This window comes from Vigna umbellata, chromosome 2 (assembly GCF_029865625.1).
Source record: "Vigna umbellata cultivar VRB3 chromosome 2, Vumbellata_1.0, whole genome shotgun sequence".
NCBI classification, from domain to species: domain Eukaryota; kingdom Viridiplantae; phylum Streptophyta; class Magnoliopsida; order Fabales; family Fabaceae; genus Vigna; species Vigna umbellata.
This window is the reverse complement of record NC_142166.1, coordinates 3,451,907-3,477,965: the sequence shown is the minus strand read 5'-3', so window position 1 is coordinate 3,477,965 and position 26,059 is coordinate 3,451,907. Positions and strand designations below refer to the sequence as shown.

Genomic DNA, 26,059 nt, shown 5'->3' with positions numbered 1-26,059 from the left:
TTATTTATTAATATTTTATTTTTTAATATGGATTATTATTTAGTTATTTGTTGTGTATTTTTTGTTTTTATTCATTTATTAATTTAAATTTAATTTGTTGTATTTTTGTGGTTTTTTTTAACTTTTTATATTGAATTGTTAACATTTTTAATTTTTATTATATTTGATATTTATTTAAATATTATTTATAATATAATTAATTTGAAATTTATATTTGTTTGTTAATATGCAATTTTTTTGAAATTATCTATTTATTTAAAAGATATTTATTATGTGTAAATTTTAGTTTTTAAACTAATAAGAAAAATGAAAACAAATCAAATTCAAAAGATAGTAAATCAAAACAAAAAGAAAGAGAATAAAAAACATTCACCGCATTTCCAGTTGTGTCCAAACGAGCCACACTTTCAAGTGCGGTTACCACAATTCCAACCACGGTGTCGTGTGAACTGCGCTTTCAATTGCGACGCGATGTGAACCGCACTTCAATTGTGGTTACGATTGACGCTCAACCCAATTTCCAAGTGCAGCAACCTCTGTAACTGCTTTTTCGCTGAACTCTGCAATCATTCTTTTGCCGGCGTGCTCTCAACCACGTCTCGACTTGACCTTCGTCACATCCAACCCATTCAATCCAGACCTCTATCCCATCCAACCCATAAATGCATCCAACCCAGCACCGACGTCCTTTCAACCATTGCAGTTAAGGTCTCGACTTCCATCTCATCCAACTCAAAATGACATCCAACCCAGAAATGCATCCCAGCACATACAAACAAACATCACATACAAATATCACATACAAACAACACATACAAACAAACAACAGTCAAAAGATTATCCACATTCTGAGAGGGGCAGAGTTGGAATAATAAAACATTTGGGAGGGGTAGGATGAGACTGGTAAGGTACAGCTAGAAGCACTCTTAAATTTTTTATATTCATTTGACATTATCTTTATTTATTTTTTATTCTTCTTTAAATACAAATCTTTACAAATGATTGTTTTATTGTTGTATTTTGTGCCAAATGAATATAAAAGTGTGTCATGCTACCACTACTATTTGATTAAACAATTAATATTTTTACATGCTTCGCATATTATTTATGTAATATATCTTTAGTTATTTAAGAAAAAAAACGTGTAAATACATTATAATATTACAAAAAATTCTCACTTAAGTTTTTTCACTGAATACACGGGTATATTTTATATTTTTCATAAATATTTTACTGACTTGTGTTAAAAGAAAGAAACCAGATGTTTAACTGTGGAGGTGAATTAGTTGTTTTTAATATATATATATATATATATATATATATATATATATATATATATATATATATATATATATATATATATATATATATATATATGGGGTTAGCTAACGCGCGTACGCCTGTTTTTCAGTTGGTACATTTTAGCAATGTGTACCGGATTTTAGTAGACAAAAATACTCTTATATCATGGATTCTAAGTTTTAAGGTTAAGGGTATTTTAATAATTTTCATTCTCAAAACTTAAAAAAAAAAAAGAACCCCCAAACCCTTACTCACCTCTCTCATTCCTCTCAATCCTTTCTCTTTCATCTCTGTTACTCCAACCTTTTCTCTGTCATCCCTACTGTACCCCAATTGAAAAAATCAGAAACACTTGTCTTTAAAAAAATTGCCTTTGTAAAGAGTTGAGTCATTGACATATTCACCTTTAGGCAAAGGTTCCTTCAAGATCTCTTCAATTTCACCATCTCCACTAACCTCTCTAATTTTATATGTCATCATCTCTAAAAAATCCCTTCAGGCCAGTTACCATTTCTTTCGAATGTCATTATGTTTGTGAAAATTAGATAAAATTATATACGACAAAAATTATAAAATGAAAACTCATTATGAAGTTATTTTTTGTAAGAAATTGTTTAACAACAAGTGTTTCTGATTTTTTTCCAAGCCAATTACCAATTCCTTACAAAAATTATAAAATAAAAACTCATTATAAAATCATTTTTTTGTAAGAAATTGTTTAACAGTAGAGTATTTCTGATTTTTTCCAGGTCAATTACCAATTCCTTTATACTTGTGAAAATTGGATAAAATTAAATAAGACAATAATTATAAGATGAAAACGTAAGATGGTTTAAGGGCAAGTGTTTCTGATTTTTTCAATTGGAGCTACAGTAGGGATGACAGAGAAAAGATTGGGGTGAGAAAGAGGAAAAAGAAAGGGTTGAGAGGAATGAGAGAGGTGAGTAAGGGTTTGGGGGTTTCTTTTTTTTTTTTTAGTTTTGAGAATGAAAATTATTAAAATACCCTTAACCTTAAAACTTAGAATCCATGATATATAGGGATATTTTTGTCTACTAAAACCCGGTACACATTGCTAAAATGTACCAACTGAAAAACAGACGTACGCGCGTTAGCAAACCCCTATATATATATATATATTACTTTTGGAATAAAAAGAAAAAGTTCTTGATAATCATAACAAATTCTTATTATAGTTTTTAATGACACTCTTTAAACAAAAAAAGAAAATTAAAAGAAATGATAAGAGAATATTACACCATTATTTATAATAGTTAGATTCTTTAAGATTTTACGTCCAGTTTTATTACAGCAATATTGATTGAATATGTATTAACATTCTCTTGAAAAACTCTTTAAGATACACAAAGAAATACTAGGTAATGGCTAGCTATAATTACCTATAACACACCAATTGGGTGCAAAATTCAAATACATGAAAATACAATAAAGAAAAAGGAACAAACTCCCATGGATTGTGAGTATAAGAACACCTATAGTTTTAAAAGAAGAATCTTTATTTGATTTGAAAGATCAAAAACTCATTTGCAATACTTTTGATTAATTTCTCTCACGTTTATGTATATTTTTTTTAAAAATATTTTTTAATTCTAAGAAGTGGAGTGATTTAAAGTAAAAAGCGGTTATAAGTATACCGTGACAGACCAATAATTTTGCAGAAACAAAAATAATAAATTCAAATCTTTTATATTTAATTATATTACTAATACAATAAAAATGAATACATAATTATGTAACTATAAAAAATATCATACATGTTTAAAGGATTATCCTTCATTCTTTTAAATTACTGAACTAGTCAATAATTGAATTAAAATTAAAATTTTCAACTATTTATTTTTCAATATAAATAATTATATTGTTTACAAGAAATTCATCTTCCATTTTATTAGTAATCTTGTCTTATGATTTTCAATAATTGAAAAAAATAATCTTTTTGTTATAACTATAGAAACATAAAAAATTAAAATAAGACGAATTAAATAATAAATAAGTAAAATAAACTCTTATAATAAAAATTAAGAGATATAATTATTAAAAAAAATTGTGATAACCAAGTCACAACTAAAAGCCGGTTTGAAAAAACATATAAGAGATAAAATTTTCTTCTATAATAATAAAAAATAAGTACACAAAAACTCGTGAGATAAAAAAAACGAAAGCACAGATAACAAGTTTATGTTTAACTTGATTATTTTTTTCAAAAACAAAAGAAAAGATATGAGAGTTAGAAATGAGTATAATACGTAAAGAATTCAAAAGAGAATAATAGTGAAGGGAGCATGATTTAATAGATTATATTTAAACATTAATCTACTAATTTTGTTCTGAATCAATTCCAAGTGTTTTTTTTTTCTTTCAAAACTCAATTAATTAATTGCAAATAAAAAAGTTTTACATAAACATTGATATAATCAATTAAGATTAAACATAATTGTTTGAGTAACTATTTTTTTTTAGCTTTTCATAGTTTTATTAATTAGAATATGCATCTAACATGTGTTTCTTGTTCTTATAATAACTAAATTGAACCCTACATGATTATGCAAGAATTTGTGTTAAAGACATGTGAATTTCCGGTTTTGTAACACGGGAACTTAATAAAGAATATTTATGTAAGTTTTCATGTTTTAAAAAAAAACTCACGATAAATAATCTAGATAATAAATAACTAAGATGTAGATTAAGATTGTTTTCTTTTGTCAATGAGTTTGGGGCAGTATGAATTTTGATGGGATATGCGAAAGTTTATTTAATCGTTCATCAATATATGAAGTGTTATGCATTTATTGTTGTACCAGATGGGCCGGACAGTCATAGAATTACCGTGTGGCTAATCTAGCCGAACAGTCATATAACTACCGCATGACAAATCTGACGGGACGGTTAAGGATGAACGACCGTAAAGATCTTGTAATCATTTACCCAAAGATTAAAGTAAGTAGCGATTAAAGTCATTGGGCCGAAATTGGACCGTGATTAAGATCTCACTAATCCCAGTCCATGGCGAAAACTATAAATACAGGTCAAAGGTAAGAGGTAGGTGGTTCGCATTTACTGTTAATTTATTAGTGATATAAAGTTAGCGATTGGATTGTTTAATGAAGGTGAAGAAGGAGACCAGAGAGCGAAATTGAACGGCGTCGAGTAGCAAATTGTGAAAGTATTTGGAGTAACTCAACTTCGAAACCGAAACAATTGTGTTTTGACATTACAGCTATATATGTATTATTGTAGAGATGTTGTTAATGTATTCTTAGTAAATTTTTTATTTTTAGGGTTATTGAATATGAAATAAAACAAAGTTTGATTCTTATTTTTCTATTGGAAAGTTAAAATCTAAAATATGTTTTGATAAGTGAGTGAGGTTAACATTGGGCAACTGAATTTTTGAAGATATTTCACAGCCATTGGGGACAATTCTTTTGTCTAGCAGGTTACATTTGTACTATTTTATGTCTTTTTGTAATTTGAATGCTTTGGTTATGTTCGGATATAGAACCAAAGATGTTTTTTCCTGTGAAAGTACATATGGGCGTCACATGAATTTCCAGAAAGGAATAAACTCAGCCTAATATAAAGCTCAATAAACAATAGTGTGTTTACAAAATTAACATAGATTGCAAATTACTAAATCATACAATTTTTTTTAATCCACATCAGATAGCTAATTGAATGATTTTATTCAACTTTTAAATTTGTAATTTCTTAGATTCTTTAAGTTGTTTAGATCTAATATTTGAAATCACTTATGTTAGGTATATAAGTATGAGTCTAATAAAAATAAAAAAGTTATACAGTGTATAAATAATAATCATATTTAATGTATTTTTATTTATATATTATTTAATTTTTTATTTTTATTCATATTTTATACATTGTTTAACTTTTTTTATATTTTACTCACCTAGTTTTAAACTGGTGTTTTATTAAAATAAATTTAGAGGTTGAGAAAAAAAATATTATAAGTTTATAACTAAGTTTTTAATATAATCAACCAGAAAAATTATTTGTATTTAAAGAGTCAATATGTCTATAAAATTATGAATAATGGACTTTATAAAAATATAAAAGATAAAACATGTGAAAAAATATAGTAGATTACCTAAAAATATAGAGGATATGAAGAAATATGATAGTAAACTTGTTAAAAATACAAATTAGTGTATAAACACACTGATGCAAGGTATATTACTGAACTCGTCTAATCAGTGTATTGATAAATTCGTTTAATACATATTGTTAAACTCGTCTAATCAGTGTATAAACATACTCCTCTAATGTATATTAATAAACTCATATAATATGTATTAAAAATCAACTAATTTTTTAAATATTTTTCAAATATAATATAAATTGATTAACAAAATAATTCCAACTTTATATATCCTATCGATTTGGAGATTAACAAAATAATTCCAACTTTACACATATTATCGATTTGGAGATGAACAAAATAATTCCAACTTTATATATACTATCGATTTGGAGATTAACAAAATAATTCCAACTTTACACATATTATCGATTTGGAGATGAACAAAATAATTCCAACTTTATATATACTATCGATTTTGAGATTGATATGAAGATTTTAAATTTAAAAAACTAATAATGCTACTTAAGAACTAAAATTATAATTTATTGATTATATTATATAGTAAATGATCAAATAAATAGAAATCACAAAACATAAAATTAAAAATGAAATAAATAATATAATAAATTAATACTTTAAATATAATTTATTCTTGTAAAAGAGTTAGATTAAAAAAGAAGAAAATATTAAAAAATATATTTTTATTTTTGGAAAAAATGTGTTTAAAAATAAAATAAATAGTTAAAAAGGTAAAATAATTTTATACACATGACCAAAAAATAAATATAAATAAAGAAAGTTAGCATTGACAAATTAAAAACTGAAATTTTAGACACTTGTGAAAAAAATAAATATAAATAATGAAGTAAATTTATTACCATCTTATATCTTTTCTTACATTATAATAAATTATATTATATAAGAGACTTAAACTTATATTTGAATATTCAATGATTTTTCTACTAAGTATAAGTCTCTTGAAATTAATATTTTAATTTCAAGAAAAAACATTCTTAATATAAATATTTCTTATTTTTATGTCTTAACATAATATAAACTTAAATTCACGCCTAAATATTTAAATATGACATCGAATAACATTGAAACTTATGCATGTGAACGTGAGGACTATTGATTACTTTCCTATATTTAAATATGATATGCAGATCCAATGTCCACTATGCTAGTTGAAAACCAATTAATAACAAGAAATTAAAAAAAGTATCTAAAAATTAGATTTTTTTTTAACTAAACGACTGAGTTCAGATATATAGGTTGAAAATAAAAGAATAAATCAAACAGTTCAGTAAATCAAAATATTTCCTTTTGAAGATTGTTTGTAATATATTTATAACTTAAACTAAAAATAATACGAAAATAAAAATAAAAATATGTGAATACAATAACAATTACGTAGACTTTTTTTTTGTCACGTTTCTTTCTATTTTACAAATTTTATTATAAAATGCTACACAATTTTATTAATAAGAAAACTCACAAAAATTATTCGAATCAATACACAAAATACTGTGATTTTCTTAGGTTTGAATTTTATATTAAATTTAAACCAGATGAATACGAACCACGTTTAATTTTTTATATTTAGTTTATATATATATATATATATATATATATATATATAAACTAACTAAACGAGTGGTAAACATTCACATTATGGTTTACTTATACATGAATATCAATAATTTTTTTTATATTGTACTCATTGCCTTAATTATATTTATGTTGTATTTTTTTATTGACGGTAAAAGAAATAAACTTTTAAATTTAAGTTGATTCTATTTATATAGATTGATTTACATGTGACTATATTTTATAATTTTATTTTTGTCTTTAATATGTTTATTGATTATGAGGTTTAGAATTTGATTTTGGGTGATGCCATTTTAATTCTTTGATTTTGGTAATAGGGTTGAGACCAAATTCCAAATAAACCTCAAACAATCTCCAAACTCTTTAGTAATCTAAGTCTTCATTTTAGTACTCTTTTATATCATGCAGAGAATTATTCGTAAAAATACTCGAATTCTTAAGTCAATATATAATAGTTTGGTAAGAATTAATTATAATCACTTTATTTATTATTTTAAATTAATATTTATAAATTTTATAAGAAGATTTTAATTAACATAGGTCTAATCATAACCAAAAAGTTGATAAACATACTTTATTTCTAAATATACTTAATTTGCTTGCTATTTACCGGTCTGTCAGTAATTATTTATTAATAACCGTTCAGTTTTCGAGAATCCAGTGAACTTTAGTCAGTTATAGACTATAGTATTAGTTATTATTTTTGTGACGATTAATTTGTATAAATATTATAGTAAAAAAATTGATAGAAAAATAAAATTAAAGATATATATTTGAAAAGAAAAACTATCAATTATATCAAATCTCTTTAAAGTGAAATCTAATATATCTTGCAAATTATTTGAAATGATATTTTTCTGTCATTATAACCTTATGTTGAGGGAAGTGAAAATAATGTTATTTAAATTTGTTTGCGTACATCCAATTTATTTTTACTCCTTTTCAATTTATTTTCAAATAGTACTTTGATAAAAGAGCACTGTTACATAACGAAGAGAAAAAATCTCTTTATAAAAAAAATGTTCATATAGAACTAAAAAAATAGATATATTTGGTCAACAATAACTATTATATAAGAGTGGTATTTATTTACCCAAGACGAATAAAAGTATATTTTCATAATATAGTATATATCTTTGTTTAAATATATCACATATGGCTTTTTTGTAAAAGATAATAATTATAGCATTCATATTTTTCTTTATAGATTTGGACATTGATTTTAGGGTTGTAATAAATATGGGTACGCCAAAAGGTAAAGGCTACGAAATCTCAGGACCAACACTTTTACATGAAGATTAGGTACAACCATTTACTATGTGGTAGAAGTAGGTGTTCCCACAAATACCAGGTAGGTAGGTGTTTCAACTTGTTTTTCAATACGATATACTATTTCACATTAAGAATTCAATTTTATGCAAATAAAATTATCAATTGCCATAGGCATTTTCTTCTTTGAAAATCAAAGTTTTGTTATAGTTTAACGGTTAAAAGACGTCTCAAAAATAAAAGAAAAAAATATTTTAAGTTTTGATTCTTAAGTAATATAAGATTGTTTCGGTTATTTGGGCTAAGTCATCAAACGCCTTCACAATTTGTCTTCTTGCCGTCCGGTCTCGCTCCAAACTCCGTTGTTCACTCCTGCCGTCCGGGAGAACCTGTCAAAGATTCTCTGATGCCAAAGTCAGTACAGAAACTGTTGGCGATTTGATGAAATAGTAATGAATGCGCAGTAAATGCAACCTGTTTACCACTTACCTCTGACCTATATTTATAGTTTTTGCTATGGGCTTGAGATTAGTCAATAGTTAATCACGACCCAATTCCAGTCCAATAGCTCTAATCCTTATTTACCTTAATCTCCGTCTTAACGAATTGGTTTAGCAATCGGCTGGTCTTGATCCGCCGTCCGTACGGTGAACCAGCACTACTCACCGGAGTGGAGAGACGAATGGTCGAGTTACACCATCGGACAATGCTGTCGGGAGTAAAAAGATGAAAGAAACATCGGTGGTCACCTAAGTTTCGACGCTACTTTTGAAACGCCTGATCCATACGGTACTTATTAGGTAATACAATAAAAAGAGATTAATTCTGATTCAGTAACTTATTTAATTACAATTTTTTTTCTTTAAAAGATAACATTTTTAATTAAAATTTAAATAAAATATAACTTAAAACCATGATTAATAATCTAAAAAATAACAAATGTTATAATATAATAATATAATTTAGAAAAAAAAATTAATCAACTAATCCAATTAAATCAAATTAAGTCAAATTTTTAGTACACTAAATTCAAAATCAATTCATATTAAAATTTTATTTATCTTTTAAATCTAACCCAATCCTAACTTATAATAGACTAGATTGACTAATATATTTTATCCTATTTTCACGCTACTACTATTAAATGTGTTACGACATTTAAAATAAGATCCATAATTACCAAAGCATTTATTCACAGGGTACCGCAAGTGATGATGAGAACAGTACATTCGCAATAAATAACGTTAATGTTATACTTTGTTTTGGTGGGTGTATAATTATTATCGATATAATTTCTCCTGAATCGTTAAATGTTGAATAAATTCTCACTGCTTCACAATATGTTTTATAGTATTTATAGAGTTTTAAATTTGCTCTCTATCAAGTATTAAAAAAACGGTTAAAATTACTAATATAATTAGAATAGTGAAAGAATTGCAAAATTGTAAATCGTAAGATCGTAGCATGTATATTATGATTTTATGATTTATAATTTTGAAAATCGAGATATGTATGTTTTGATTGAATTTTATTTCAATTAAATTTAGCAATGAGGATAATGGTGCAATAGAAAATACTTTTAATTTTTAATTGAATTTATATACTATTTCAATTAAAATAAGTAAATAGTGTATTGTTTTGGTGACATTTATGAGGCACATGAATCTAAAAGATAACTTGTTGCCATGTATTGATTGCAATTCACTTATTGTTTAGCAAAAAGTGTTTGCTTTTGCTTAAAGCATGAGAGGAGAAGTTAAAGGTAGGATTAAGAAGGAACACAAATTTAAACTAAAGATGGATCCATTGACCAAATTAGTTGTCCTATCATTTCTAAATGTACATCACACAACAACATACCATTTTCTCATATTATGAATCTCTCAAAAACCTACATATCAAATGATTGAACTACAGTTCTACCAAACCCTTATAAAATATCTCTTCTTCTTTAATTGGGGTTGGAAGTTACCAAAGATCAATTTCAAGGTATGATTTTTAATATAGGTAGAAAGTGAAAAAGAAAAATACTCAACACATTCTTTAGTAGCAAATGGTATTATTTATTATATTGCATATAATTTATTAGTAATGGTAATTAAATTATAATTTTTTAATCAAATAATAATTTCTTGACTTGATTTCTTTATTTTAGAATAACTATTTAAAAATGATGAAATGATATAACTACGAACAACCTCAGCTCCTTGTAACCCAAAACCTTATTTTTGGACATGGCTTCCTCCTTTTTTATTTTCTTTTTCCACCCCGTTGCTTTATTTATTGTTTAAACAAAAAAACCTCACGCCTTTCATGATATACCGAGAATCTCTCACATTGCATGTTTCAAATAAGTTAACGCAGAATTAGATAATACGGAACAACTTTTTCAAAATTATACTCTAATAAGGGTTATAATTTTAAACATTTATGAATTACACATTTTAGAATATAATTTAAATTATATGATCTATAATGATATTCTTAACTCATTAAATATAATTTTAAATGTAGTCTAAAATTATGTTTTATTTAATTATGTTGGGAATTTAATTATGAATCTAAGTTTCATACAAATAAAAAAAAGTTGAACATCATATAAGATGAATAGTCATATATTCGTTATCATAAGATTTTAGATTAGAATAACTGTTAATTTCTTATATATGTGTTATACTCATGTTTAATTGGTGTTTTCTCAATGATTCTTTCTCTTAAGATCCATTAAGAAAGTATGATTTGCTCCTTCTTATACTACCACATATACTATTCAAAGTTAAAATATCTTTATAAGAAAACCTAATACATAATTAGAAATGATAACAAATAAAATTAATATGCAAAACAAGAGTGTGCCTCTAAATCAACTTACTCAAGCAACAAATAACAAGTAAAGGTTGGACATTGCCATGTATACAGAGAGTGAGTGAATTGCTTTAAATATCGAAACAAAAATTTTATAATGAAACCATGGTCATTGTTGGCAATTGAAGAAATATAATGAACACATCTATTTAACACTTAAGATGGCCGAATGTGTTTTTAAATATGAACCCATTGTTTATCTTTCTTACCTAAAATCTATGAAACACTTAAGATAGTCTAAGGTGTTTCCAATTGTCAATTTAATAGTATAGATTACTTTAAAAAAGACAAATAAAAAAATTATTTCTATTTATATATTCGAAAATGAAATTAGATTATGTAGCGATGAAATTAAAAAAAAATTAATTACTTTCTTAAAAGCGAATATTTCGTGAACAAAAATTTTTCAATCTCAATACAACATGAAAAACATACAAAAGAATCACATTTGGGAAATAAAAAGAAAATTGAAACTCACAAAAGTTTCAAGGCACCATTTATTTACTTTTAAATATGTAGACTTAAATTTTATAATATACCAACAATTCCTCTTTTTCTGTCAATTTTAATCCTAGTGATCTTGCCTCTAAAGGAGTGGTTGGAATCGTATTACTTGCTTTTGCTTTTGCCGTAAAATAGGATCAGAGTTGAATGTTAGGTCACATTTCACATCAAAGAGACAATCTATGTTGGTGTTGTTTGAATTGCATTGTTCAGAAGACAATATAAGGTCGGAGTTACTTTGAACTATGATAGCAAATTGTGTCTAAACTTTCAGATCTATCTATTTATGAACAATAAATGGGCATCTAGAAGAATTAATGGTTAATAGTAGACATCCAAATTTAGTACAGAGAAATTCCTCTATTATCATTTCTTATCCTTAAATTACCATATCTAAACATTTCAAAGCATTATCTCATCCTTAAATTACCATATCTAAACCTTCAAGGCAAGAATAAGACAAAAACATAGATACAAATAATTATACGTATCTGAAAATTAATAATGGTAAAATACCTTCATTTTTTTAATTTAAATTTCATTTTCTCTCCCTACTTTGTTCCCCATTTAAACAGATGATAACAAACATCTGTTCCTCTGTCTAATCATTAGAAAGAACAAACAAAAGATGACAAAGCTAGCCAACCAAAGTGCGAATAATTTAGAAATAATTTCATCCCCCCCCCCTGCATAATGTAGATTTCTGTGTCGTAAATACTAGTTTTTGATCATGACAACTACTTTATCTGGTAAAATTTTGAAAAATGCTGTAATGCGGAATTACAAAATTAAATACAGATATAAAAAAGGAAATAATTTATTACATCAAAAACAAAAAGTCCTTCTCACCGACATTCGAAATGCATAAATTAATGAAACTACAATCCATAATATTTAAATTTAATAGAAAATATAAGTACCAAATGTCTAGTCATTAAATCAAAATTACCAAGGCAAAGTTCCAAGTAACTTAAAAGAAAAAGATAAAATGATGGTAAATAAGCCTTGTATACCGATCCACTTAGCACTTAATCTCCTTCAAGGCAGATGCAAAGTACAGGAATGTCGGATCGGTGGCACCGTCCTTGTAGTAGGCTAAGACCACGCAACTATCATCATGCATGCTCTCCCCAACAAAACTGCAACATAAGTATTTTACTTAAGCACTACCAACAAGAATTTAAAATCAAACACAACAAACTCCATTTCGCTGAAGGTAATACTCACAATTGAAATTCTTTAAGCTTAGGGAGCAAGTATTTGGTTGCCCCCTCAATGTGTTTCTTAAACAACTCCAGTTGCTCTCCTTCAAGTTTGCCACTCAAATTCTTAATAAATTTTTTCATATAGGCAATAAATGTTTTCTTGTCATAAGTAGGTTGTTCCTACAGAGATGAAAATAACTATATTATTAAACCATCTAATAAATGACTAATATAAATTATATATAAGAAAATATACAAGAGGTACAAGGTTTGCCAAACCTGGAGTCTAAAGGTGTCAACAATATCTACAACTTTGACGGCCGAGTCATCAACACCCTCGTCCTCACCACCTTCGGCAGAAGGGTTTGCCCCAATGTCTACATCAACTGCTCCTTTAACAACCCACTGCAGATCAAAAAGAAGAAAAATATATAGATTTAACTTATACAAGTATCCAAAATATGACAAGAATGAAAAGAAACAAAATAATACAAAACAAAAAGGTTTGGGAAGTTTGGTGAAACTGAAAGTATCACATAAGCAATCATTATTAGCTTCGGACAATCATAAAAAAAATGTGAGAAAGCATCCGCAACACGCAACCAAAAATGTAAAAAAACGTGACAGAAAAATTGGATCTACGACATGGAACAAAACTTTAGCAGAATTTAATTGGAATATTACGTTTGACATGTAAACAATAAAGTCAATAGCTTCTGAAAAGCACATAATACATATTAAAAAATCACATCCGCAACATGAATCCAACCACGTCGGGAGTATTGAACTTAGAATGTTTAGTTTAACATATAAACAAGAAGTTCATTAGCTTCTGAAAAACACACAAGGAATGTAAAAAAATTGCATCCGCAACATAAAACCAATAAGCACGTCTTTGCTTAAAATAATAATACGTTTGGCATATAAACAAGAAAAATCTGCATAACAAATATGCATCCGTAACATAAAATCTGCGTAAATGCACAACAATCGACTAACCTTTCCCTCAACTTCCCACAACATTCCATTCTCAATTTCTTTGTAGCGGAAGGAGTCAGAGAGAAGCTCATCACCTACAGAAGACAGTTAACATGATCAATCCATTGATACAACTATAATATACTCAACAAAAGGTATCAAAAAACTATATTAAATTAATAATAAAATAATAAGAATCACACAAACATACCAACCAGCAAATCACAATCACTGCTAACATGACTTCCCCAAACATTCAAATCAGAATTATATATACAAACTTTAATGGTAATAAAAGTTTAAAAATAAAAAAAATCAGATTTTCTTGAATTACACACACGATGCTATTAATCAATTCAAATCGAAAAAATCATCTAGATCCAGTAATCCAAAAAAGTTCAATACTTTACCATCAAAAATAAAATCCAGAGATCTAAACACAGAAGCAAAATCAAATCTAAAAATTAAAGTTCGTTTAGTTTACCTGTGAGGAGGTCCTGGTAAACCAACATGTTTGCAGAATTTCTCTCGGATCGCTCCGACGACTGGAGGGTTTTGTGCAATGAAGGCTGGAACGGAGCGACGCGAGACAGAAGGAGTTAACCTGATTACGCAGCTACTATATATAGTCCAGGGTTTGTAGATTCGCGCTTTTACAATTACCAAAAAACCCTTCTCTTCATGCGCTTTATCTTTTCAATCTTTTTGAGTTGGGCTTGTAATTCGGCCCACAGAAAAATAGGCCCAATATTAAAACCAGTTCTTTTGAGCGGGAATAGATTTTGAACAGATCTTGCAGTGGCGGAGGAAGACACAGCACGATGGAAATGGAGGAAACTGTGGCTCGTGTAATCTCTGAGATAGAGGAATTCCGCGGAAGCCATGAACAACCACCGCTTTCAGAACAAACCCTAAGGGATCTACAAATTCTCCTCAACAATTCTCTATCGGAGAGCCTCTACGATGAGCTTCCATCGAAGAATCTCTCTCCCTCTGCTCTCATCGCTCCAATTGCTTCCGCAATGGACTCTTCCCCTTCCCACCACTCTCTACTCGCTTCCGATGTCTTCCTCTCGCTCCTCCTCGCCCGAAACGCTCCCGTTTTCACCCTCTTCACTCCCATATCCTTCCTTTCCTTCCTCCGCTCCCTCCGCCGTTCCTGCAAAGCTCACTCCAACCCAGGCCCGGCTCAAGAGACCTCGCAAAACCGCAAGAGAAAGCGTGCTGGACGGATCCGTGCCAAAAATCCCCAAAACGACAACCACTCGACCGACTCCAGTTCGCAACACGACCCCAAGTTGCTCCTCCGCGTGCTGGAGAAGCTAGTCCGGGTAATGGACTTTATCCACCTGGACCGTTTTCCGGAAACTCTACGGTCGCTTGTCCAAACCATCGCCGAAATCCCCGTCACTGCGCTCGACGCGTGCGGGAACGCGGCGCAGTATAGCAAGTTGCTCAACCTGTGTTCTCGCGTGCTGAGGGAGGTTCTCAAACCTGAGCATGGGGAACCTTCCAACTCTGCCGCTGAGGTATTGAAGTCTCTCTGTCCGCTTGTTCTCATGGCGAAGTCACAGGCGCGGAGCTTTGCTCTTGAATTTGTAACAAGTCTTGGTGAACGGTGCGATGGGGTTAAGAAAGCGCTGGTTAATTTTCCGAGGTATTTGGTTAAGAAGGCCCCGGAGAGGGCCGAGCCTAGAGCCTTGGCTGTGGACTCCATCATTGAGGTTGTTAGGGCGGTGGAAGTTGAGGATCAGATTGCGTTTGTGAAGTACGTGGTGCAGATGACTCAGGGGAAGGCGAATCTTCGGCTTTTGGCGGTTGATCTTATACTGAATTTGATGACTTCTGTGAAGGATCCATTAGGTGTGGAGAGTGAAGGCAGTGAGGCGTGGGGATTGTGGTGCTTGGAGGCGTTGATGAAGAGGTGTTCTGATGTGAGTGGTGCGATCCGGGCGCGGGCTTTGTCCAGCTTGGCGCAGCTTGTGGGTTTGTTGTCCCGTGGTGAAAGGACTAGTGTGGTTTTGAAGGAGTTTTTGGGGTTTGGAAATGTTGGTGGTGAGAATGTTGAGGGTACAATGAATGATATGTTGAGGAGAAGGTGTATGGATGATAAGGCAGCTGTGAGGAAAGCCGCATTGCTTTTAGTTACTAACCTGACTTCTCTTCTCGGAGGTGCAATTGATGAAGTGGTTCTCAAGACAATGGGCATGGCTTGTTCGGATCCACTTATCAGCATGCGGAAAGCCGCTATTGCAGCTCTTTCACAGGTAGTTTATTTACTTTTCGTAAGTTATAACATGTTTTTTTGTGTGCATGATCTATTGGACAGACACGAGAGTTTATCTTAAATTAGTGACTTGACATGAAAATTTAAGATATGAGGTATAGGCTTCATTTTACTTGAGTAGTTACGGAAGAATCTTGTCATGAGAACTGTAGGTTTTGGTTGGTGTTGTTATGTTGCTGTCAGAATAGAAAGACTACAATGCACGAATTTTCAACTCTTCATTTTCCCTCATGTTGGACAGCCTTTATGTTTTATTCTCTACCATCTATTGTTAGGTAGAGTAGATAAAATTGAGTTACATTGTTGCTTAGAAAGATGAGTTTCTTTTGTAAGGAAACAATGCTACATCCATGGAGAACGCGTATCAGTCTGTTGTGATAAGTTTGTTCCACTCGGACTATATTTTTTTTCCGAATGTAATACTTATGTCAAATTCTTAGGTATTACTTGGATGGTTCCTTAGTTTGCCCAGTATTTTTATCGAATTCTGCCTGACATGGTTTTGGAGAATTTTATGATTGAAAATTTATTTCTATTGTCTTATTAAACGTAATTTGTTGTGTATCTCACTGATCGTCCCCTAATATGTTTTTCTTGGTTCCTTTTTGCTAATATGTAAAAACTGAGAACTAATTTATGAAATTTATTTAATAAAATGTAGGCTTTCAGAACGTTCTCTTCTGAAGCAGTAATAACCGAGTGGCTACATTCAGTTCCCCGTCTTATAACGGACAATGAATCAAGCATCCAAGACGAATGTGAGAACACTTTTCAAGAACTTGTTTTGGACCGGATATCTAGAGCTGCATCTGCTTCTTCTTCATATACTGTATCTTCGCATAGAAAGATGAAAGGAAAATTTATAGACAATGAGATGGAGATGCTTTTTCCCGACGGAATTCTGTATCTCCTAAGAGAGGTTTGCAACGGGCAGGTGAGCCCTTGGGTAAAGAAAATTTGCACAAACCTGGGAAAAAAGAAACGGATGAATCAGAAAATTGTTATTGCACTGCAAAATATAATCAGGCAATCGGAATCTATCTGGATGAGTCATTCCATGCCTATTGAAAAGTGGACTGCTCCGCCAGGTGCTTGGTTTCTTTTGTCAGAGGTGTCAACATTCCTTTCAAAAGCAGTAGACTGGGGTTTTCTTCATCATCATTGGCAGCTTCTTGATAAACATGAAGTGGAAGGTGAGTTCAAAAGCCCAATTGCACGAAAAGAATCATCTGAAGAAGAAAGCACAGAATGCAATACTGTTGCCTGGGCTAGTGACCGAGTTTTCCTCTTACAAACAATTTCTAATGTTTCTGTGGAGCTGCCCCCTGAACCCGCAGCTGATTTAGCTCATAACTTGCTCAAACGAGTTCAAGCATTCAACATGCACTCAACGGAGGTAATCATTGCATTCAACAAGTTCTAATCATTTTAAAACGATTATCTGGATGTTAATCAAGACATTTTCATCCACCAGATTTAAAATTTCTTAACGAATACCCTGGATTCTTTTCCTTATTATCATATTTTTCTTCATATATTGTAATTTCTCAACACTTATAATATATTTTGGTATCAAATCTCTTTATGATGGTAATTTCTTGTGGACTAGACCGGACTGACAGTTGCCTTAAAACTAACACTTCTGCATGGTCTTAACTGTGTAAATATCATTCTGAGTTCTATTTTCATGTCCTATCTTTGTTCTACTTACACTCCTAGCCCCACAATGAAAAAAACTGAAAACTCTTTATACAGCATTTTCATTGAATAAAGAAATATTAGTTCCATGATTATCTTAGTTTCTTGGGCAATTAGCCAAGCTATCTTACTTGTATATGGAACAGCGCTGGCATAATAGATTTATTAATAGTAAATGGAACTACTATTTTCATTGAAAAAATTAGTTGGTAACCGAATTAATAAATCTGGACAAGTTAAACTCAGGTGGGGAGGCAGAACAGAATGGTAATGGTTCAGGTTGACGCTATGTAAATCATATAGTTAAACAGTATACCATATTGAATTGTTAATTTTTCTTGATAGGTTGACGCTCATTTAAAAGCACTAAAAACATTATGCAAGCGGAAAGCTTCAAATCTCGAAGAGGCAGAATCATTAATCTTGAAATGGATCGACCAAGTTCTCGCCAGGGCTTCTGCAATAATAGAAAAATTCATTTCAGATAATTCAGAAAAAAATGCGGAAGGAAGCTTCTTCACTCCTCCCAGAAGTGGGACTAGGAAAGGCAGGAAATCAGTAGCAATTTCCAAGGCATTGTCTAAAGCAGTTACAGCGATTTATACAGTTGGGTCTCTGGCTATTGTTTGCCCATCTGCTGATATGGGCAATGTAGTTCCCCTAATGCATACCATCATTACTTCTGGGAGTTCTGGTCCTAAATTAAATAACCTACCTGGCCCTTCAACTTCGTTACAACATGAAGCTCCTTCTTTTTATATTCAAGGGTGGCTTTCCATGGGCAAGCTTTGCCTTGCTGATGGGAAGCTAGCCAAGAATTATATTCCTCTGTTTGTACAGGTAGTTCCTGTTGCATTGATGTTTATGTTATGCCTCATTGACTATTATATTTTTTTCTCACTTCTCAATATATTGTCTGTTACAAAATACATATATGTAGGAGCTTGAAAAGAGCGAATCTGCAGCACTTCGCAACAACATTGTGGTCATGATGGCAGATTTTTGTGTCCGGTACACCGCACTTGTTGATTGGTAAGCTTCTTTTTACTGCCTTTACGTGACTTTGAATTTGAAAGGGTATAGTATTGTAGGTTTTTTTTGTTCAATATGGTAAACACGTAGCACACTGTACACTACGCAAAGGAGTAATTTTTGTATTGAGCTGGGGGAGAGGTCCAAAGTATTTAAATTTTATTATATACATACATACATACGTGTGTGTGTGTGTCTATATATATATATATATATATATATATATATATATATTCTTCTTGTCATTCTAATCTGTTTTCATGGAAGTTATCAGTTACATAACAAAGATCACAAGGTGCCTCTTAGATCCTTGTGAACTCGTGAGAAGGCAAACATTCATATTGCTATCCAGATTGTTGCAGGTATTTTTTGAGTCAAATAATTTTAATTTATGGCTTGTTTTCCTTTATCTCTTCTAAACGGGAAGAGGAGTAATAGTATTATTTATTTGCTAAAACATATTTTCTCTTTTGTCTAGAGGGACTATGTGAAATGGAGAGGAGTGCTATTTCTTCGGTTCCTTTTGTCACTTGTTGACGAATCAGAAAAGATAAGACAGCTAGCGGATTTTCTTTTTGGAAATATTTTGAAAGGTGTGAAGCTTGATAGTTACGTTTGCAGTGATATAATTTGATTTAGTATCTTTGTCATTGGACTTTAGCTGTTTTGTTTCTTTCAACAGTCAAGTCTCCACTTTTAGCATACAATAGTTTTGTCGAGGCTGTCTTTGTACTGAACGATTGTCATGCCCATAATGGACACCGTGAGTCCCATGGGTCACGAAAGGAAAGTCAAAGTTTTTCCATCAGGTAATGGAACCCCGAATTAGCAATTGGCAACACAGCTATTTATTTCAGATTATATATTCATATCAAGTCTGTATTGTTTACAGGGGTACTGATGAAGAGCCAAGGTCCAAAAGGATGCACATTTATGTCTCTTTACTGAAACAAATGGCTCCGGAGCATCTTCTAGCAACCTTTGCCAAGTTATGTGCAGAAATTCTAGCTGCAGCTTCTGATGGTATGCTCAATATAGAAGATGCAACTGCACAGTCTGTTCTAAAGGTATTAATATGTACCAGCTGTGGTCTCCGGGTTGTCATTAATGCTAAGCATATGTGTGTGTGTGAACTCTTGGTAATGCGAATGTATTGGAATAGGAAAGAAGCCAGCAGTGCCTTTACTATAGTCTTATTTCATGTGTAATTTATGTTCTAACTCTAACATTAATTGTGGGATCAGGATGCTTTTGGAATTCTTGGCTGTAAAGAGATACGCATTCCATCTACTCGAGCATCATCAGAGTCAGCAGACATAGAGGAAGAAGGAGACAATGGATCTGCAGCTAGAGGAAAGGCCGTAACTCAGGCAGTCAAGAAGAGCCTTATCCAAAATACAGTCCCCATCTTCATAGAATTAAAACGTCTGTTGGAAACCAAGAATAGTCCCCTGATAGGTTCTCTCATGGAGTGCCTCCGGATTATTCTAAAGGACTACAAGAATGAGATTGACGACATATTGGTTGCTGATAAACAGCTGCAGAAAGAGCTTATTTATGATATTCAAAAATATGAAGCTGCAAAAGCTAAAGCAAAAGTTGCTGAAGCCGTGGTTGGAACCAAGCCAAAATCAGGTTCAAATCAATCACCTGATGGTTCTAAGAGCCTGACCAAGACACAAGGACAAGCAGTTGGACAAAGTATGGCAAGTGAAAAGCTTCCAAGTGATTCAAAAGTCGCTTCAGCAATGGCAGATGCTGCAGCTGCAGCAACAGCTCGTTCTGTGCTCAGGGAAATAAACAAGGGAACGGGTACACCACCTCTTCGTTCTTGTAGTGTTCCTAAAGTCAAGTCTCGTACTGGTATGTTTAATTCCAAAGATGTGAATCGCAGGGATGCCATACAATCTGTAAGGAAAAAACAGTCTTTCGATTCTGATGAAGAAAACTAACATAAACATTTATTCTAGATTTTAGCATACCAAAATCGCATTTATATGCGACATTGCACCATGAAAGATCAGTCTTTTCAGACAAATATGTTAATGTAAGTATTATGAGAACTTTATAATAACTGTTCAGACAAAAGAAATTTTCTTTGTTAATAAAAGTTAAGAATGCAAAATAATAACCAATTAAGGATATGATACTTTATTGTTAGCTGTACGTATTTCTTTCAGGTCCTTAAATTTTCAAATATAATTCTTATTTGTTATTTTTTAGATTTTGATATATTTTAATTCTCAAATTTTAAAAATAAAATGACGTAATTGTTTTTAATTTAATTATATTATATGTTTTGGACGTATCAAATTTCTTTTATATTAAGATTTCAATGTTTATATCATTTAACATGTTTTTGTTTTAATTTTAGTTAAAACATATATTTCATGTATAAAAAAGATTAATATAATTGGATTAAAATAGTTATATTTATTAATTTTTTAAGTTTAAAAATTAAAATATAGCAAAATTTTGTATAGGACAAATTTCAATTTGGTTTTAAGATTAAAAGAATTTTGTATTAAAATTAAAAGTTAAAAATATATTTATCTCATTTCTTTATTTATGTAAAATTAAATCACAGTGAAATATAGCCACATGAGATTCCTTATAGGAGGATCATATGGTCACTGAAAGTGACTTTAAGTAAATGATAATTTCTCATGTAAACGTTTACTCTCAAGTGACATTGAATCTCTCTATCTATTAAGTTTCCTCTTGGGAGACTAGATTTGATGTAATATGCATTGGCAACATATTCATTTAATATTATAAATTTAACTTCGTCATCACATTAGTTTCCTAATAATAAAATCACAATTTCATAAACCAAAAGGCTGATAAGCAGAAGAAGAAAACATTACAAAAAAACCTTACATTTAAGTTTTTTGTCCGTGTGCTCTTTAAAATGCCAATCCTGTTATGAAATAAAATTAAGTGTGTCGTTGGGTCATTGTAGCCACAACAAATATGCCTTCATGAAATAACATTTAAACATTATGAGACACTGTTACAAAACAACCACACCAATCATACAACACCCAACATCCACAACCTATACTTGTCATGTAGTACCTAACTCCACACCCAGAAAAGCAACTAAAATTCACGGAGCATAATAATAAATAATAAATTTTAATATATTGATTATAGTTATTACGACAGTATATTATTACAACAATGATACTTTTAACAATATTTTTTTTATAATATTTTAACATTATTTAGGTGTAATTTTGTGATCCATTCAAAATTATTTTACAATCAATAATAATAATAATCATAAACATTAATATGAACCGATTACATAATAACACGTATATAATGTTAAAATATTATAAAATTTTTGTTGACAAAGTATCATTATCACAGTGCAAACTGCCTTAAAAAGTTCACGTGTTAAACTTCTTGAAGTTAGATGATACAAACACACAATCTTAATAATTTGGAATACAAACTTAATTATAGTCAATTATTTATACATAAAGTAGAAATAACTCCCGTATCAATCAATTATTACACAATCCGAGCACTAGTGAGATAAAATTGATTATTTCAATTAATCGTACCAAATTTATAATAAATTATTCACATCCCAACTCAAGTTATCTACAACAAGCCTCTCAACAACTTCAATAAAATTATTAATCATTATCAAAACACTGTCAATAATTACATAAAAATTCTCTTACTTTTACTATGATAAAATTAACCATACTTGCTCGAATAATTAAAAAAAATAAAAATTGAAAATGTATTTGCAGTGAGTGAGATGTTATAAATGACTTATCAGTGTAAAACGAAAAATTCTTCCAGAAAAAAAAGTTTTGGTATACAGATTCTCCTTCAGTGCCGAGCAAACAACACAATCTCCCCAGAAAATTTACAAATCACAGCAACGTTTAATGTCTGTCGATCTTAATTTATTGTAATTAGGTTTTGCTCAATCAATTTCATTCAGCATGTGCTACTGTTCCACTCAAATTCCGAGTTAGTAAGGGAAGTAGCTGTTTCCGCAATGGAAGGTAACAAGGACGAAGCATTGCGCTGCGTTCGGATCGCCGAGGAAGCAATCGCGTCGGGGAACAAAGACCGCGCCGTCAAATTCCTCAGAATCGCTAAGCGGCTAAACCGCGATTTGCCGATTCAATCATTGCTACAGAAGTGCGAGGGTCTTGATTCTCAGTCCTCCGCCACTGCCGCTCATGGCGCGCAGGCTACTGGTACTTCTTCGCGGGGAGAACGTTTGAACGGGGAGAGGAGTCACGTGAGTTACACGGAGGAGAACGTTCGGTTGATTAGGGAAATCAAAGGAAAGAGCGACTACTACGCGATTCTTGGATTGGAGAAGAGCTGCTCCGTCGAAGAGATTCGGAAAGCGTATCGGAAGCTATCGCTGAAGGTTCATCCCGATAAGAACAAAGCGCCCGGCTCAGAAGACGCGTTCAAGAAAGTCTCGAAGGCTTTCAAGTGTTTGAGCGATGACGGTTCTAGAAGGATGTATGACCAGACCGGAACCGTCGATGATTTCGACCACGGCGAGGTGAACGCTTACCGGCGGAGGCGGAGAAGGACGACGACGGCAACCACGACGCGTGATTTCTTTGAAGACGAGTTCGATCCGGACGAAATATTTAGGGCTTTCTTCGGACACTCCGATGTGTTTGGGAGGAACCATGTTTTCAGGCCCCGCGGCATGGGGAATCCCCATAGGACTGAGGTTAACGATGGATCGGGAGGGAGGCATCACAATGTTATGCTTCTGATTCAGCTTTTGCCGCTTTTGATTATTATTGTTCTCGCGTACTTGCCGTTTTCTGAGCCTGAGTATTCCTTGCACAAGCATTACAACTACCAGATTCCGAAAACGACTGAGCTGCACGGGGTGCAGTTCTTTGTGAAATCGCAGGAGTTTGAAGGGAATTATCCGGTGGGGAGTGATGCTCGTGTGGCGGTTGAGGAAAGTGTGCTAAAGGATTACAGGAGTATGCTTCGGAGATACTGTCAGGTGGAGATGCAGAGACGGAGTTGGAATAGGAAGCTGCCCACTCCTCACTGTGATAAGCTGCAGAACTTTGCAGTCATGGCATGAAGGTAACTGTTTTGTCTATTCACATTGTTTCGGTCAAGGAATTAATCGGATTAGGTTAGTTTTTCATGGGTAGGAATGTGTTTATTTATCACTGTTTTTTATCGGATTATGATTGTTTTGAACTTAAAAGCGGTTTGGATAAATTCATTCATATGGTGTGTTACTGGTTGCAAGAATCATTGGAACTGCGAGAGAAGTTTTGTGAGGATGAGATAAGAGGAAATAACTTTATTGCTTGCGGTCCAGGGTTCCTAGCTTTTTTTTGCATTGATTTATAGGGTGTGGTGAACTTTCTTGCGTGTTGATTTGGCTATTTTTTAATATAAATTCATAGAAAATAATGCGAAAGAACTAATTTACGATCACCAAACTTTACTTTTGCTCCCCTTTACCCTTATAAGTATATCCCCCCATACTGGTTCAATTGTGCATGATCAGAGGGCCAAGAGCCTGGTGTACGTGGGAGAGTCCTCTTCCTCTGTTTATTCTTATTATCCCTATTCAGCCTGTCCATTTTACAGAGCTTCCTCCAAAGTGAGGTGGAGGGGGGATTCGAATTTTTGTGCCCAAATTGGCAAGATACATAAGAGGCTTTTGCTTATGATTCAATTATCAACACTAAAGAAGGGCAGGGAAGGGATAGAGAAGCTACTGTTGATAGATTTCCTCTTGTTTCATAACTTGGTTGGGAGGAAAGGCAAATAGGTGAGAGTTTTTTTTTTATCGGCAAAGAGAGAAATATATTGATAATTGAGGTACAATGGGTAGTCAACCCATATACAAATCAGATGTTGTTATAGAGTTCTGATACAATGCATAGGGTAAAAAGACCAGTCAGGGAAAGAGAAAGAAAACCCCCCATCAGATTGGAGATAACTAGGACCATGAACTGAAAATAACAAAATTAACAACTAAACTCTTATTTGGTATCTCCACTCTAAACACTTCTGTCCAAAACATACTATTGAACGTTTTATATTTATCTTTTCTTCATGGTTGTGTTGAGTTGTCAATTATCATTCCAATTCTAATTTATCACCGTCATGCTCTTCTTTTTATAATTATGCTGTTTATAGTTCCTTGACAAGCCACGCCAGATGCAAATTCTCATCCCTGCCCCTTCTCAACAAAAGTAATAAGAACGAATTAAAATCTTCATATCATATTATATATTTAAAGTAGGGTCTTTAATACATTGTTCAAAATGGCTGTATTTCCTTTAGCACCTTTTGATGTACTTTTTCTCTGTTCTTTTCTGTTGTGTCCTTTCCTTGCAGCTTAAGTTACAGCATCAGTAATTTTTTCATGGCTTAAGGAAGTATTGTGTCCCTTGCTGAGTTTTTGTGCTCATTTTATTTTTCAGGATATCTAATATATCCGTGGGAGTGGCTCTTATTATAGGCTGTATCCTAACTGAGTAGCTTCCAGTCTATTGCTGTACACTTCTTCCTGTGCGAAGTCTCTGATGAATGTGCTTAAGCATGTGTTTGTATTGTTTGAGGGATATATGGATGCGCTTATCTATTATGCTATATGCGATTATTAATGACGCATAACAAGTCAGCATATAATTACACCAGTCAAAGTCATAAAAGTATCATCAGTGTTGGACATTTATATACAAGCTCAAGACCCGAGTTTTCTGAGCTACTTGAGGGTAAGAGGTTATTTATAGTTGTAGGCGTATATGTGATAAAGGAAACCAACATATTGCTTCATTAAGGCGAATTTCTATTTCGCCAATTAAGGAAGTCTTGCAATCATCTGATTGAATTTGATTTTGACCAGGTTTGTGAATTTTCCTTTTCTCTCTGCTAAGATTATTTGTTTTGTGTGTGATTGGTTATGAAATGTGGGACTCTGGTAATGCCATTTTACTGTAAAAAAATTGCCAAAATAATAATTTAATGCCTCTTACTTACTGATAGATTCAACCAGTATTAAAGAACCAACAAGACAAGTTTTTGGTAGATTTTTATTAGAACAGTACTGTTTCAGCCAATGTGGTCGAAGACAGTAAAACATCAATCATAGAAGGACTTTCGAGTTGTCCTCAACTCGCTCAGCCCCTTACATCCTAGGAAAACAACAAC

The 26,059-nt window shown here is 31.7% G+C and overlaps 3 protein-coding genes across 3 annotated transcripts; 2 read left to right on the top strand and 1 right to left on the bottom strand.

The window, feature by feature from the left end:
* Positions 1-12,472: 12,472 nt before the first annotated feature.
* Positions 12,473-14,495, bottom strand: LOC124826803 (translationally-controlled tumor protein homolog). Its single transcript, XM_047299742.2, has 5 exons — positions 14,339-14,495; positions 13,876-13,949; positions 13,156-13,281; positions 12,899-13,056; positions 12,473-12,810 (listed from the first exon to the last, which is right to left on the bottom strand). Exons 1-5 carry the CDS (start codon positions 14,364-14,366, stop codon positions 12,693-12,695), a joined length of 504 nt encoding a protein of 167 aa, XP_047155698.1. The 5' UTR covers positions 14,367-14,495; the 3' UTR covers positions 12,473-12,692.
* Positions 14,496-14,544: 49 nt separating this feature from the next.
* On the top strand, positions 14,545-20,963 carry LOC124826802 (binding protein). The gene is made up of 9 exons (XM_047299741.2): positions 14,545-16,121; positions 16,803-17,537; positions 18,185-18,679; positions 18,780-18,871; positions 19,146-19,233; positions 19,350-19,464; positions 19,554-19,680; positions 19,764-19,938; positions 20,116-20,963. Exons 1-9 carry the CDS (start codon positions 14,676-14,678, stop codon positions 20,821-20,823), a joined length of 3,981 nt encoding a protein of 1,326 aa, XP_047155697.2. The 5' UTR covers positions 14,545-14,675; the 3' UTR covers positions 20,824-20,963.
* Positions 20,964-22,680: 1,717 nt separating this feature from the next.
* On the top strand, positions 22,681-25,750 carry LOC124826799 (DnaJ heat shock amino-terminal domain protein (DUF1977)). Its single transcript, XM_047299737.2, has 2 exons — positions 22,681-23,968; positions 25,330-25,750. The coding sequence occupies exon 1, from the start codon at positions 22,893-22,895 to the stop codon at positions 23,964-23,966; it is 1,074 nt and encodes a 357-aa protein (XP_047155693.1). The 5' UTR covers positions 22,681-22,892; the 3' UTR covers positions 23,967-23,968; positions 25,330-25,750.
* Positions 25,751-26,059: the final 309 nt, after the last annotated feature.